The sequence below is a fragment of the Nelumbo lutea genome, chromosome 8 (assembly GCF_056320005.1).
Source record: "Nelumbo lutea isolate HS-2025 chromosome 8, American lotus-T2T, whole genome shotgun sequence".
NCBI lineage: Eukaryota > Viridiplantae > Streptophyta > Magnoliopsida > Proteales > Nelumbonaceae > Nelumbo > Nelumbo lutea.
In genome coordinates, this window is record NC_142691.1 from 6,890,130 (window position 1) to 6,906,553 (window position 16,424).

At 38.8% G+C, this 16,424-nt stretch overlaps 1 protein-coding gene and 1 pseudogene across 2 annotated transcripts; one reads left to right on the forward strand and one right to left on the reverse strand.

Annotated features, from left to right (window-relative positions):
- Positions 1–1,366: 1,366 nt before the first annotated feature.
- Positions 1,367–6,484, reverse strand: LOC148842432 (uncharacterized). Its single transcript, XM_088956785.1, has 4 exons — positions 6,135–6,484; positions 5,826–5,933; positions 5,433–5,600; positions 1,367–1,685 (listed from the first exon to the last, which is right to left on the reverse strand). Exons 1-4 carry the CDS (start codon positions 6,234–6,236, stop codon positions 1,563–1,565), a joined length of 501 nt encoding a protein of 166 aa, XP_088812911.1. The 5' UTR covers positions 6,237–6,484; the 3' UTR covers positions 1,367–1,562.
- A 371-nt stretch (positions 6,485–6,855) lies between these two features.
- On the forward strand, positions 6,856–13,732 carry LOC148842433 (asparagine--tRNA ligase, cytoplasmic 1-like; annotated as a pseudogene). Its single transcript, XR_016103615.1, has 6 exons — positions 6,856–7,408; positions 9,588–10,178; positions 11,469–11,718; positions 11,811–11,940; positions 12,168–12,226; positions 13,499–13,732. The product of XR_016103615.1 is annotated as an asparagine--tRNA ligase, cytoplasmic 1-like (transcript).
- Positions 13,733–16,424: the final 2,692 nt, after the last annotated feature.

Here is a 16,424-nt window from a genome sequence, read left to right on the forward strand (position 1 = left end):
CTTATGTAGTTATGCCCGCAAAATGTAAATCTGTAAACAGCGTTGATTAAGAAAGCATGTCTCTGTACTAAGTAAAAAATCACATTCTCTTATTTATAAACTGCTATGTGCCTTGGGAAAACTAACCGAGGGAGTGAACTCAAACACATATATATTCCACAACAGCATCCTATACCACCGATGTGGGATACTTCACTCACATTAGTATCCCATAATACCAAGATGGGACAAATGGATTGTAATATAAACAGTTTCCATTCCCTCATTGTTTTGTTCTTTTATTTTCTTTATTTTTCTCTCTTTTTTGATATTTGTCTATCGTTGTGTTTTTCAAAGCTGGGAAGACGGTTTTCTTCTACCCTTTTCCTTTTGTAGAGCATTTTAATCATACACTTGTAAGACATTTTGCGGTTTGATTTAATTCGGGCAGGTAGGTTGGGCTGAGGATTAACTCACCCGAAGATACAAACCTCATCCAATCTGAGGTCAGGCCCAGGTTTACCAACCCAAACCCAATCTGGCCCGTTGAGGGAGGGGGGGGGGGTGGAGTTGAAACATGATGACTTCAGCATTCTGCCAGACAGCTTATAAGCTATTTTTGATGAAAATTCGGAGAGCCCAAAATATTAAGACCTTTTAAGTAAAGATAAAAAAGAACGTGTATTGTACAAAATATTAAAGTACCTTCATCTTTCTAAATTACTGAAATATATAGTCAGTAGAGAAAAAGAGAATCAGCGATCGCATTTTGGACTGCAACATGTATACAAACTATGGTACCAAACAAAAGAAAAGGTTCAAACCATGGTAGGTGATCGAACCGAATTATGTAAATAGGAGATGTGGAACATTAGAAGGGGTAGTGGCTTTAAAGTATGTGTTTAGTTCCCTTTACGTTTTTTCAGTCAATGATGTACTTTATTTACTTGCAAAACCGAAAAAGATAATAATTACAATCGTTTATAGTAAGTAGGTGCCACATCAGCATAACAGTAAAAAAATGCCTGTTTGTGAAAATTGTAAAAAATAACTTCCCAAAGGAAAAATATGCACAAAATCTGAAATCCACTTTTCCCATTTTTATTGTGTATAAAAGATTAAGAGAGAAAAACTGCTGAAGTGACACCTAAGTCACAGTGTTTATTGAATAAACACCCACGAAATCAAACACCCGAAAGAATCAACCTTCAAAAGAATCGACCTGTCACAATGGGAGGAGAGGCAAAGAGAAAACGGTAGAAGGGCAGACAGAGCACCTACTTTTGCTAATAAAACTGATATAACAACGTTGATCTCTTATTTACATTTCCTAGCAACAATTCTGATCTCATATGCTCGGTGCTACACCTTCTGTAATTCGTCAAGATGCAGTGAAATTCGTCCTTTTTCGTTTTTTATTTCCTATGGAAATTTGTTTCCTCAACATTCAACAAACACGTCCCTAGTGTAAAATGTAAACAGAAGTCAAAGCATCATCCCCTTTATATTCCAGTGAAAATACACTAAAAGGTATTGGTAAATAAAACCACCGCATCATATCATATGCAAGACAGTAGTGATTTCTACTTCACCACAACAAACTCGGCATGGAGGTTGGATATGACAACTGGACACTCTCCCTTCTCATCATAGTCTGCAAACTCTCCCTCTGACAGGTTGATGCCCGTGAATTCAGTCCCCTCTATCTATACAAACGAAAAATATATGCAAGTTAGTTGAATTTGGACATTCATTAGTTCATTACCAAAGAGACTGTCATAACACAAAATATGCTACAAATGATATATCATAGCAAGCAGAATATCACTTTCACTCAAAACATAATTTGCAACCACAAGACTTGAAACAAAATATACTTTATATCAGTTTGATCCACAATGTTTAGCATAGAAACAGTTACTTCACAATTTCAGAACCAAATAACTTCAGAAAATTATAAACAAAGGAACAATATTACCTGATCAAAGATATGAAAAAACAGAGTTCGTAAGACTAGTCATCTAAAGAAGAAACTTAACAAATGTTATATGTCTCGAATTAACGATTCTTCAGAGTTTACTAGGGAATGCTTCCAAATTGGAAAGCATTTCCTTACAACCAGCAAGGTCCATGAGAGAGCTTAACCCAACACGTGAGCTTCAACAATCATTTCTATCTCTCCAAGTAAGATGACCGACCATGAAAGACATGGACAGGGCTGTATTTTTGCAAATACCAATGAGATCATAAATAAGAACTTTTTAGCCTTTAAAGAACTGTTTTTTATAAAGGGAAATTTTGCATCAATCAAATTTAACCTTCATTTTGTTCATTTTTTTAGTAGTAACTCATCAAAACTTTTTCTAAAGAAATTGATGTGAGATCTAGCTATGATACCAAGTTAATGCAGGAAGGGCATGCACAATCAGGGACGAAAAGAGAACACCCCAGGAAGGGCATGCGCAATTAGTAGTAACTCATCAAAACATCTTGAAGAATTGGCACAATTAAGAAAATAAGAACTAATCATCATCATCATCATCCTAGCTTTATCCCAACTATATGGGCTTGGCTACATGATGGATTATTTCACCATTCCATTCTATTTAGTGGCAGAGCATGAGCACAAAAAGACAATTCAAGAAAATAAGAACTAGTCTGCTTAGGAAATCCACTTATGATAAATAGTCATAAAAATGTAACTCTTAAAAATCTATTACTATAACTTTCAAGACCTGGAAATTTAGAAAATTCCAGATATGCCTTATTGGTTTCTATATCAGAAAAAAAGGCCTGAGTTCTCCAATCTATTTGGAACCCTCTCCCTCTATTTAACTCAACTTAACAGTACTTCAACTAATCTTTTTCCCTTTTTTCTCAGATGCCCCATTTTAGCTAACCTTTATGTTTGAAAGCACTTGGCAAATAAGGAAAAACATCATTCTCTTGAAGCAAAAATAAAATAGCATCTCTACTGAGCAAAGAACTGTCATGTCTTGCTCCAGTAATCTCTCACCATAGAGAAACTGTACTGAAATGATTCAGAACCAATAAGATGTTTTACCTAATAGGAACTATGTCAAATTCTATCCCTGAATCTTCTCAAGCACAATATTACTTCAATTTGTTTTGGTTCCAACTTCAGTCTCCACCTGAACCCATCTAAAATAATATGGGAAATCACCACATAGCCTCCAAAACAATAGATGCATTGAACCTCTACAGTAATGTAATTCATATTGCCTCAAAAGCTAGATAGTTTGAAGGACATCAATAATAGAAAAAGACAGAACCAAGGAGAAGTATGGATCACAAAGGAGATCCATATTCTCTAGTTTAGTCCAACAGGAAAGCTATAAAGCATTAGTGCATGCCAAATGAAACACTGAAGATCCTTTCACATACAGGTAGAACCCTCTAATGCATTTATGTTGCTGAGAGATGTAATGACATAAATGCATAATCCACCTTTAATGTGAAAAATATGAGCAAATCTCTTCCTTGCCACAATTTCTGTTGTCAACCATCCCTTCACAATTCCATCTCCCTTAACAATAAATATGTAATTTGTGCCTATGCTTTCCTCAATCGGGCAATTCTTTTTTATTATGGTCTTGCATATATTCCATAAGCACTCACTCAAGATATCTTGTTTACAGGAATATTCAAGAATGAATTCCTTTTAAAAAAAGTATTAGTAACAAAACCTAATAACAGATAAGCTTTATTGATAAATAGAATAAGTATCCATTTACAAAGATGTACAGTCTTTATACACAATATAGCATCTATATAGGAAACAGACCAATGCTGCTCCCCCACAATTTCAGAATGACTCTAAAGTGCCAATATTTATGCTAGGTCATTACCCCACAGGTATTCAACCCACATTAGTCTGTCACCTAACTCCCTACAGGCCAAAGAATCAGAAAAAGATTTTACCGAGGAATCCAGAATAGTTTAGCTTCCAAAATAAGAGTTAGGTTTCTTGCTTCCCTAATCTGTTGTCTGACGTTCCATTTCTCCTTTCAACCAAAGAATTATAGTCTTGCAGCCACATAAAGACTGCAATTTTGGGAGTGTGTTTCCCCCACAGCCAACCAGCTTCAAATGAAGACTTCAATATGCACAGGAAGTACTTAGTTTTGTAAAAAAGGAATATATAAACAAATCAATCATCATAAAAACAAGGAACATATGAAAATTAAATAACTTTAACACCTATAAGTACTTAATGTAAACTAAAACCTGATGTAAATATGACATTTTGTGCGGTACGTACATATGCATACTTGTGTTGTTTTTTCTCATTTCATTTCATTTCCTTTTACCAAACACATATGCATGCATGCATAGATATCTGAAACTTAAAATGGAATTTAAATAAGAGTTTCTTTAATTTATGATAACTATTCTTTCAATTAATATATGATGCAAATGTTCTTAACCTAAGGCATCTCGAGGTGTAAGACAACTGCCTCAATTCTTGCAGGCATAAGCCAGAAGGCTGATCCTCATTCTACAGGATGTTTTCTTTTAGCCTCATCTCAAGGCGAGAGTCACGCATGCCTTCTCAAACACTGGTCTCAACCATCACATATGTCGAATCTGAATAATTTGAAAACATTAAACAATCATTTCAGAGAATAAGGAGGTGCTATTTTGAGGAAACTTAGCATCCCTAAATGTTTTACCTAGAGAATGCAGAGACTCATAGTTGGCAGAATACTATCTACTTTACCGGTATGTGTGATGCTATAAGCTGTGGTTTGAACTTGCATTTAACTCGAATTTATAAACATCATAACGACTGATATTCTGGTATGATCTCATAACTTCACATAAAAATGATACTTATAAAGAAAAAAAACTTTAAACAAAAAAGGACCAAGGTTCTAAGAACAACCATGCACAAGAGAGCTATGAATTTCTGGAAAGAAAACTATGATATTTTATAATTTATACCATAGTAATTTCAGATAAAACAGACTGATTCAACTGAAAGCTGCACGAAGTATCTTGGGATCCAAGATCAAATTCAAATTATATCTCATAACTTCACATAAAAATGATACTTATAAAGAAAAAAAACTTTAAACAAAAAAGGACCAAGGTTCTAAGAACAACCATGCACAAGAGAGCTATGAATTTCTGGAAAGAAAACTATGATATTTTATAATTTATACCATAGTAATTTCAGATAAAACAGACTGATTCAACTGAAAGCTGCACGAAGTATCTTGGGATCCAAGATCAAATTCAAATTATAATAGATACTTCATGAAAGCTGAAAAATAATAATATATAAAAAGAGTTGTCCATTGAAGTCCATAGCACACAGAAACAACATGAAAATGAAATTGACTCTTACCACGTAGATGTCAATAAGCCAATAACTACATTATATGCTGCAAACTGTGGGAAAAGAAAGCAAGAATAGCACGATAACTTACGGATTCCGCTTTCCATCCATCTCCAAAAGCAAAATCCACAGGCTCAAGACCCCTGCATTCAAACACCATAAGTGGAGTCTGTTTCCCAGCTTGAGAAACTTCGGTCGTCAATGGACGGCCACGACCCGTAATCATCAGCACAGTTCCCTCCCTTCCACAAAATTTACACTGGAGAAAGAGAAATCTAGAAAGTATAAGCCAAGTGCCAGAAGTTGATTCACCAATAGTAACCTTCTGATCAAAGAAGAAAAACCTAGAAAATGTAAACCAAATAATGTTTTCCCCGACAATAAGAAGAGAGGAGGATAATTAGTTTGGTATTCAGAATGTAAAATCCCTCTAAAGCTCAGACTTGCTGATATAGAATAATTTTGGAGAAAAGGATAGAGTAACCTTCTGAACAAGATTAGTAGTTCCCCTGCCATTGGGGAGAGGAACTGTTTCGCTTAAGCTCACACAAGTCCTTTTCTGGCTCACTTCACCACAGTTTCCGCATTTCAACTGCAAAACGAAGGATAGAAAAGAAGAACCTCGTAAAGTCAACAAACTGTAAACCTCGATTGTAGACAGCACAAAGAAAAGACTACGAAAAGAACACGACATTGAAGAACAAAAATATATATAAGATTAGTAAACCCTAAACATTTTCAAAGCGGCTTGAAGGATCGCAAAGAAGAAAAATGGAAGGAGACAGAGATGGACCCTGAAGTAGTATGTGAAGCTTGGATCATCGCATCCTCCCTGAGGCTGAAGGTTGGTGAGGTTCTCGAGCTCAGCCGTAATGGTTAACATGAAATTCACCATTTTTGGAAAGGCGAAATATTGTTCAAACTTCAGATGAACGATTCTGCAGATAATAGAAAAGAGGAAGAAGAAGAAGAAGGCTGTCACGAATGCGTAGATTTAGAAGTAGTACCCTTGGGGCGTAAATTAGAGTAGATAGCAATGGATGAGACTTGAGAGGGAAGCTCTTCCTCGCTTTTGTCTTTTCACCCTCCATATGCCACGTAACCAACCAAGCAATGGAATGGAATCGACTATCGAGACGATTCTCTTGCTTCAGTGTAGCCTGGTTCATATTCGTTTCTCGTGGTACGAATGTGACTTGACCCGCCCCAATCGAATCGATGATCCACCAACAAGTGTCCTGGACTACTAGTGTTCCCAATTTCCACTTGCCATCACAGACGAGGCGCGTGTGAGGCGCCCTATGTGAGGAGGAGATCCGGTCTCTTTCAAAGTCATCGATACAGGCGTGGGGCCCACGTAGACTGGCACATTCTCCTGTACGGTGGCGTTGAGCACCGTAGATCATGGGCACTTAAGTGTGCCGTGTCGTAAATTAACCGTCGGATTGGTGCCCAACAAGGATTTAGCATTTAGGGCAAAAAAGAGAAGCGGCCTTGTCATCGGTTTCCGAACGTTCTAATTCTCTCTTCTCTCTCTCTGACGAACAGTGCGCCGCCTGCTTTCCCAGAACTTGGGAGCCAATGTCAGACGACGCCACGCCGCCGATTCAAGAAATGGCCGCCGCAACACTAACAGACAACTCTGGTTGTCGGGTGCAGTGGGCCCAGTTCTCGCGTCGCGTCTTGATTCGCACCATAGTGTGCCGCCCCGACGGCGGGGTGGGACTTGCCGGCCAGAAGGTGGCCGTCGGCGGCTGGGTCAAGACAGGGCGAGAGCAAGGCAAGGGAATCTTTGCCTTTCTCGAACTCAACGATGGTTCTTGCCCTGCCAACCTACAGGTCATAGTTGACGCCTCCGTCGCTCCTCTCGCACAGCTCGTCCCTACCGGTACGTGCGTATTTGTTGAGGGTGAGCTGAAGAAACCCCCCGAAGGGACTAAGCAGAATGTCGAGCTTCGGGTGGAGAAGGTCATCGACATTGGTTCCGCTGATCCTGCCAAGTACCCGTTACCGAAGACTAAGCTCACACTTGAGTTTTTTGTGCATCTTCGACCAAGAACCAATACGGTAATCTTTCATTCATTTTTCTCTCTCTACTTGCTCTCCATTGTTTTTCTTCCTTTTTCTTCCCTCACAATATCATTTTGGAAAGTTGGCATGCTACACCTAAAACCATGAATTATTAGTGCATAATACTCTGGTGAAAATATTCATAAAGACAATAGTTTCCCCTAAACTGGTCTTGGCAGTTCACAGAAAATTCTTCGCTCTCCTCTTTCCCAGACTATTGTTTCAACAAGAAACTAATTTATGATGGAAAACTTGAAACTTGGTAAACCTGCATATTTTGTAGTTGATCCATTTTTAGTCAATTCTGTTGGTAAAGTTCTAGAGGCTGTCTTACTCAACTGTTCGACTGGCTAACCGATAAAGAACTGCACAAGAAACATTTTACGAGGGAATTGCGTTAAGATATTGATGCAATCTCATGATAAGTAAATGAATATTACAATTATGCAAGAAAAGAAGGGTATTGAACATTTGGTTTACGCTCTACGTTTTTACAAGCAAATAAAAAGCCAGGCCGGATAGGCAATGACAGCCTTTGTTAAAGAAGAGTGCAAGCTTGACTATTAGATGTGACCCTTGATTTTGGCAACTCCGTATCAATCAATTAACCATTGATTGGAAGAAAACTTAAAAGGACTCCTTCACTGACTTCTTTTATGTAATGATTTTTTTTCTATTTTATATACCAATCATCTAATCATATTCATCACAATTATTTAAAGCAACATAATGAATATAACATGCAAACATATTCTATATATTTCAAATAATAAAAGTTATAAACAAACAAATAAAGCTTTAAAATAATTTTGTGGTTCACTAGTTGTTAATTAACTAGTTGACTTGGTTGATTCTTAGTCATTTAGGTGATCGCATCATGAGTATCAACCAACTAGTTAGTGCTGCAGTTGGTCTGGCCCTCAATTGACTAATTGGTTGACTAGTTGATGCTTTGATGACACTAGATGTAATGTATGAGACCTGATTGAGAAAACAAGAAATCCACAATAATTAAGAACACCTTGATAAAAGTTAGGCCTAGTTCTTGGAAAACCATCACATGAAAATTAACATGGTCTGCAAATACACCCTTGCATTCTCTACACGATTTCTTTCATCTGTCGTTCCCTATTACCTTCTCTCTCTCTCTCTCTCTCTCTCTCTCTCTGATGCAGGATAGAACCTAAGGGAGATAGACATTTATTGATTTTGGGGAGTTAAAGAGAGGGTAATTCAACTAGAACCAGTCTAGTAGTGTTCTAGTCATCAAGAGGGGTTGGGGCCTTGGGGGAGATATCCTCACACGACGGTTCAAGGAATCACTCCTAGAGGAAGAAAGCATCACACCTTCTAAAATATTTGAGAGAAATCTAACTCAAAATTAAACAGAAATTAATTTCATTTCCCTTTTAAAAAGAGCATAGTACATAGGTATACATAGACATGGAGTCAGAAATTCCTTTATAAGTAACTCCCATCAGCTACGTGTCACCAGCTGCTTATTGTCTCTTTCAATTATACCTTGTGCTTGTCACCTACTCATCATCTGTTTGTCAACTATTTGTTACTTGGAGATCAAAACATACACATTCACCTCATCTTCCCCTACTTATCATCTACCTTGGTTGGTCCTTGATGTACTATCGTTTTGCTTCCCTCATGGAGTTGTGTGTAACTTTGTTTCAGGTGCTATCATCCCTCGCTTTCTGTAATCTCCTTTTTGTTTTAATAAATATTTTTATTTACTATAAAAAAGAGTATAGGATCTAAAGATCCTGAACTCTAACAAATCTAAGGAATAACTTCTTTTCATATCCAAACAGTCCCACTCAAAAGCCAAAATTGCAGACTACTCCTATGATACAACTCGACAAAGCTCAAAGTAAATAACTAAATCACCAGAATAGATAGTCAAATTAATCTAATCATACCTTTGAAACTTCACTTAACTACAATGCATCTATCAGAGGTCATGAGTATCAAGAGGAGCCATTTGCGCCTTATGCCCAAATATAAAAAATTATCTTTGCTTCTTGTCCTTTTGTTGGCCTTTTGTCCTTTGGAGTTATGCTGTTTGATGTTGATGACTGGCATTATGTTCCTAACTCTACTACTTTATTCTACATTGCCTGCATCATATGAATAGTGATATTTGAATTTCGTTTCCCATTTTCAGATATCAGCAGTTGCTAGGATCAGAAATGCATTGGCTTATGCAACACACACTTTCTTTCAGAAGAATGGATTTCTTTATGTGCATACTCCCATCATCACAACTAGTGATTGTGAGGGTGCGGGCGAAATGTTTCAAGTTACAACATTGTTTAGTGATGCAGAAAAGGTGGAGAAGGAGTTCAAGCAGAACCCTCCACCATCAGAAGCTGAAATTGAAGCTGCCAAACTTCTAGTCAAGGAGAAAGGAGAGGATGTTTCACAATTAAAATCTGCTAAGGCAAGCAAAGAGGTTATTACTGCTGCTGTGGGTGAACTTACAAAGGCCAAGGAGAGTCTTGCCAAACTGGAAGAGAGATCTAAGCTTAAACCTGGACTTCCCCAAAAGGATGGGAAAATTGATTACTCCCGCGACTTTTTTACTCGTCAAGCTTTTTTGACTGTGTCAGGCCAACTCCAGGTTGAGGGTTTTGCATGTGCCCTTAGCAGCGTTTATACATTTGGACCAACTTTTCGAGCTGAGCATTCTCACACATCAAGGCATCTGGCAGAGTTTTGGATGGTGGAACCTGAGATAGCATTTGCAGATTTGGAGGTACCTGAATATGAATTTATGTATTTTTTTCAACAGTAAACCAATATTTGAGAAACTTGATTGGAATTGGCAATTGTTCAAGTTAAGTACATATTGGATTTCACTATAGCCAACTCAGTTTTTTAAATCAAATACACTGCAGTTTAAGACTATTGAATATTGTCTGCTGAAGCTTACACTTGTTGCTATAAATCCATTTCTGAAAGTTGCTGATGTGATTGATGGTTTCTTTTTGGTTGATTTTGTTTATGGAAATGGAGTTTATCTAGATTCACCCCCCCCCCCCAAAAAAAAAAAATCATGATATTTTTAATTCTACAATTTTCATTCTTGGTCGAGTTGCAACACAACACACATTATCTTGTCTCAAACTGACTTTTTTTTTTTTTTTTCTAATTGTGCTATTGACTTGGTTGATCTTAAATGAAATTCTTTTGTTTCGGAACTATAAGATATAATATGATACATTTCCTTGCTAGAATTGGTGTAGCTCTTTCTTCCTTATTTTTTTATCATCAATCAAAGGAGGAAAAGTACAGTCTTTTGTTTATAATGGGGTTAATGCTTGAATATTTGTGAAATACATGCACATTCCATATAAAGTTAAAAGGGTTTCCATGCATTTTGTGATATGAACTGTGCTGAAGCATATGTGAAATTCCTCTGTTGTTGGTTGCTTGACAACTGCCTAGATGATATATTTGTGAAATACATGCACATTCCATATAAAGTTAAAAGGTTTTCCATGCATTTTGTAGGATGATATGAACTGTGCTGAAGCATATGTGAAATTCCTCTGTTGTTGGTTGCTTGACAACTGCCTAGATGATATATTTGTGAAATACATGCACATTCCATATAAAGTTAAAAGGTTTTCCATGCATTTTGTAGGATGATATGAACTGTGCTGAAGCATATGTGAAATTCCTCTGTTGTTGGTTGCTTGACAACTGCCTAGATGATATGTTTGTGAAATACATGCACATTCCATATAAAGTTAAAAGGTTTTCCATGCATTTTGTAGGATGATATGAACTGTGCTGAAGCATATGTGAAATTCCTCTGTTGTTGGTGCTTTGACAACTGCCTAGATGATATATTTGTGAAATACATGCACATTCCATATAAAGTTAAAAGGTTTTCCATGCATTTTGTAGGATGATATGAACTGTGCTGAAGCATATGTGAAATTCCTCTGTTGTTGGTTGCTTGACAACTGCCTAGATGATATATTTGTGAAATACATGCACATTCCATATAAGGTTAAAAGGTTTTCCATGCATTTTGTAGGATGATATGAACTGTGCTGAAGCATATGTGAAATTCCTCTGTTGTTGGTTGCTTGACAACTGCCTAGATGATATGCAATTCATGATTAAGAAATTTGACAAATCAGCAATAGATCGTCTGAAAATGGTTTATCAACCCCCTTTGAGCGGATCTCATACACAGAAGCAGTGGAACTTCTAGAAAAAGTTACAGAAAAGAAGTTTGAGAATAAGGTGGAATGGGGAATGGATCTAGCATCTGAACATGAAAGGTGCTTGGATATTCAATGGTATAAATGTTAGCTTGATTTTCGTTCTATTTGAATTGTTTGCACTGAATTGATGGTTTCTCATTATAATGTAGATATTTGACAGAGGTAATATTTAAAAAGCCTGTTATTGTGTATAACTATCCCAAAGGAATTAAAGCTTTTTACATGAGACTCAATGATGATATGAAGACAGTGGCTGCTATGGATGTGCTTGTACCCAAGGTGTGTTTATATCCTCTGTCTTGATATCATAGTGTCTTTCAGAGGATTTTCATTTGCTTCATGACTAGGTTAATTGGTTTTATGACTGTTGGTTGGTTACCTTTATTGTACAGTTATTTACCATTAGCATCAGTTATTATTACTATGGGCTTGAATTTCCATGATATGTATAACACACTGCTATGCAAGCAATTGAACTTCCTAAGGTTCTTTTGTTCTATTTTCAGGTGGGAGAATTGATAGGTGGAAGCCAAAGGGAAGAACGCTATGAGGTCATTGAGAAAAGGTATTGAAAAGGTCATTTATTATTTATCCTTTAATGTCTCATGCTGTCTTGAAATGTTGACTCCATTATAATTTGCATTAAAATACAATGCAATGGATTTAAGTAGTTCTTAAATTTCTCCTTTTACTGACATGTTTAAAGAACCATTGGGATATTAAAATTTACACTTCATTAGCCCACAAAATTAATAATATTAGTGTTGAGATAGGAAAGCCCCATTAAGGTTATATGGAAATGTAAGGGGAAGGAGGCAGGAAACCAACCTCACTAAATGAATGCTGGACATTTATGTGATCAAGCCATTCTTTCATACTTAATAAAATAAATCGTACTTTTGATGATTAAATACAAGATCTTATTAGGGGGGGGGGAATACTGCAGGGGACCCCAAGATTGATTCAACAAAGAAAGTGAAATACATCAACCTAAAAAAGAAGTAAAAGGAAGAGCAGGGCCCAAAATTTCTTAAGATTAACTTTTAGGTATGACATTAGAGGTATGGTGATTAATTGAGCTGAACCATTCCAAGCTCAGAAAACTGTCTTCAGTTAATCGAGGGGAAGCTTTAGCTGTTGAGCTGCAAGTGCTCAGTAGCTTTTGATTCAACATCAAGTGAGCTTTTGATGAATTGGGTTTATATTTCCATCTTGCACCAAGAACACATGATAGTAATGCTTCTATTTCATTAGTGTTTAAAATCTCCAACCATGTGAAATCCCATATAATTTGGATTTTGGAGATTAAAGCTTCTCTTGTCAAAGTCCCAATAAATTGTAGAATTTGGAGAGCCTGTATAGTCTGCATGCAGAATAACTTAAATGCCTCAGATTTTCTTAATAAAATCTGATTCAAAGCAGAGTCCAGATGCTTGTATGTGCCATCCAAATGGCAAGATGGGATGCATAAGTGCCTTGTACAGAGTGGTATTGTGTTGATCGTATTCTTTCATCCTGTAAGGGGGTAAGTTAATTAATATAATTGTGTTTAAAATCTAACAACACCCCCCCCCCCCCAAAAAAAAAAAAAAAAGTCATCATACTGTGGCTGATTACAAGAAACCATATTATGGTACCAAATAGTAAATATGTTTGGATCAGTTGTGATTCAGTTTGTTTAGCTCTTTTAGTAGTATTCCAGTTTATCGGTTGCTTAATATGTATGCATCCTTTGGTTTTGGGATCTTAGACGATGATGTGTATGTGAAGTTCTGATTTGATTCTATTTGGAGACAACTTTAATGATTGGAGTGGGGCTGGATTTTGATCATTGCAGGATACTAGAAATGGGCCTGCCACTTGAGCCATACGATTGGTATCTTGATCTAAGACGTTATGGGACTGTGAAACATAGTGGGTTTGGTTTAGGCTTCGAGAGAACGGTGCTTTTTGCTTTAACATTTATCTTTTTTTTTTTTTTTTTTTTTTTTATGTGTCACGCATTTAGAGTTGTAATTCTAGAATTTTAATACGCCTAAAGAAATCAAAGCATAGATACTCTTAAGTGATATCTTCCTGTACCGTGTTAAATATGTTAATTTCAGTATTTGCACTCTTTTGATGATCCAATAATTCTGTTTCAGCTAATATGTTCTCGCTTCCTAATCTAGCTGGACTATAATTTCAATAGCATTTAGTGCATCCTTTCAAATTTGACTGTACCTTTCTCATTTTACTAAATATTCTTGAGAGGCGGACACTGAGTGTTTCAAATTTGCAGTGTTAATGAATACAAATGAGACAAAAAAAGTGCAAATTTTGCATTAGGTAAGAGTGCAAATCACGGTCAATTAATCACGAGCAACCGGATGCCAAACTGAACTAGTTGCAAAATTTTTATCTAGTTCAGATTTGATTGAAAACAACCGAAGTGACTTTTCCAAGTAAACAAACCTGCATTTTTGACAAGATAAGGTTCTAGGATACTGGTGGTTCTAGTTCAGATTTGAACTTCACATAGTTGTATTTGTACTCTTTACAGTGTTGCAGGACAAAGAAAGTGGCAACTAGTGATTCCAACCAAATATAAGCTTCTAGGATACCGGCCTAGCCCCATCTTACATGTTTAGTAGTTTAGCTGATCGTGCTGATGAAGGAAGATTTGGCCCGACCTCGTAATCACTCAACATGTGGCAAAGGCAACAGCTCGGCACAACAGCGCACCCAAGGTGCAAGCACCGAAAGGAGGAACTAGCAGTTCGAATTCACTACCAGCAGTCCGAACTCCCTACTAGGAGCCCGAACTCTCCCTTAGGCCCCGAGCCTCACATAAGGTAACGACCCAAACTGGCCCGCCCCATGGCAGTTCGGGACACTCCCTTATCCGAACTCAAGACTTCACCTCGCTCACCACTCCAGCACTTCGCCTCCAAGACGCCAAACTGAACAACTATACCTCTCCTGACACCGAGGAAGTCTGTACCCAGGGGCGGCGCACCCGACTGACTTGGGATCTGACGCTTGACAGCCGCACTCCAGTAGCCACACGCCACTGCGACCTGCTACCACCATCTCCAGTTGCAGAGACAACTCTGACAAAGAGAGCAGTGGCGGTTCTGTCCCAACAGAGGTGATGACACCCGAACTGGCAGGAGCGCAGAGATAATCATACCCGACTTGACAGAAGCTTAGGAGTGAGTGCACGAGGTGGTTATAAAAAGCTCCCTGCCCCCCAAGAACAAGGTATGTGAACTTTGTGCCATATGGTTTTATCTTGCCTTCAAGAGAGTAATAACTTGAGCTTCGGAGCAATCTCACCAGGTTCCTCCCCAGAGATTCCTCATCTTCTTCGTTTCAGGCTCCCTGTTGCTCCAGTCAGAGGCAAGGTCATTGATAGCTAAGACCAGCCAGATCGCACACCATCAATTGGCGTCGTCTGTGGGAAACGCTTCTAAAAGCCTCTCTCTAAAACTCTCATAACCTCATCTTCTTTCAAAAACTCCAACACTCATGGCTTCTTCCAACAATGCCGGACGTGGTAGAGAGACGAACACCACCGGGGAACAACTCCAAGTCCCCGTGGTGTGTAACGGACAGTTCATCCCCAGCTTGAATGTGCCAGAAACAGTGGCGCCCGTAAACCTTCCTACCATGAACGTCTCTCATCCTCTCCCTATCGAAACAACTTTTGCTGAATCAACTGCTGTCCCCCTGGCGACCCGCCAGAACCCGTTTGACGACCTGATGCAATGCATGCGGGAAATGCAAGCCCAAATGCAACAATTCTAGCAGCATCAACTCCAGTAGCACCAAGTACTATACCACCTCTCTCAACATCACTATCAGCAGCAGTTCCCCCAACTACCCCTGAACCAGTCACTGCTTCCACCTCGACACCCTGCACCGAAGCCGGTTAAGGCCTCCCCTCAGGGTGGACGCCCTCACCAAGGAGAAGCCTCCCAACTTCAGATCCCCCCTAACAGCCAGGTCTCATCCCTAGGCCGAAGGGAAAGGAAAATAACCCTCGCCTCACAGCTCGCAGGCGGGTCGGGAACCTCGCCCGCAAAGTCAGCACCTCGGTGCTCCAAGCCCGAGTTCCCGCTCACAAAGAACCGATTCAATGCCCTAGCAGTAGACTACCAACATTATGGGCCCATCGAGCTCGGCAACATAGAGGCCAGTAGTGCTAGTACCAGAGGTAAGGAAGTCGCCGAACTGCCACCTGTGTCCTGCCCGAGCTCAAAGATAAGGAAGAGACGAGCTCGAATGAGGTAAAAGCTGCCCCAATTCTCTCAATTCCTTCCCTCCTTGCATCAAAACTCCTGGTAGTCCCCATGCTCAGAGACTTCAAGCTCCCACCTTTAGACAAGTATGATGGGTCCTTTGACCCCAACGACCACGTCGATGCTTTCCTGTCCCAAATGCACCTCGCTAGGGCCAGTGAATCATGTATGTGTGTGGCCTTCACCACCACCTTCAGGGGGTGGCCCGCACTTGGTACAGGAACCTAGCCCCCAGGTCAATAAGAAGTTGGACCCAGTTCATGCAAGTCTTAACCGCACACTTCGTTACCAGCAAACGGTGCCCCAGAACCGAGGAAAGCATATTCGGAGTAGTCCAGAGAGAAGGAGAATCCATCCAGGGCTACATCAAGTGGTTCAATGAAGCGTGCTTGCAAATATCGCGATTAGACCCCGCGGTACAACTCGCGACGGCCAAGAGAGGAGTAACACAGAAGGAATTCAAATAGCACATGGTAGCCA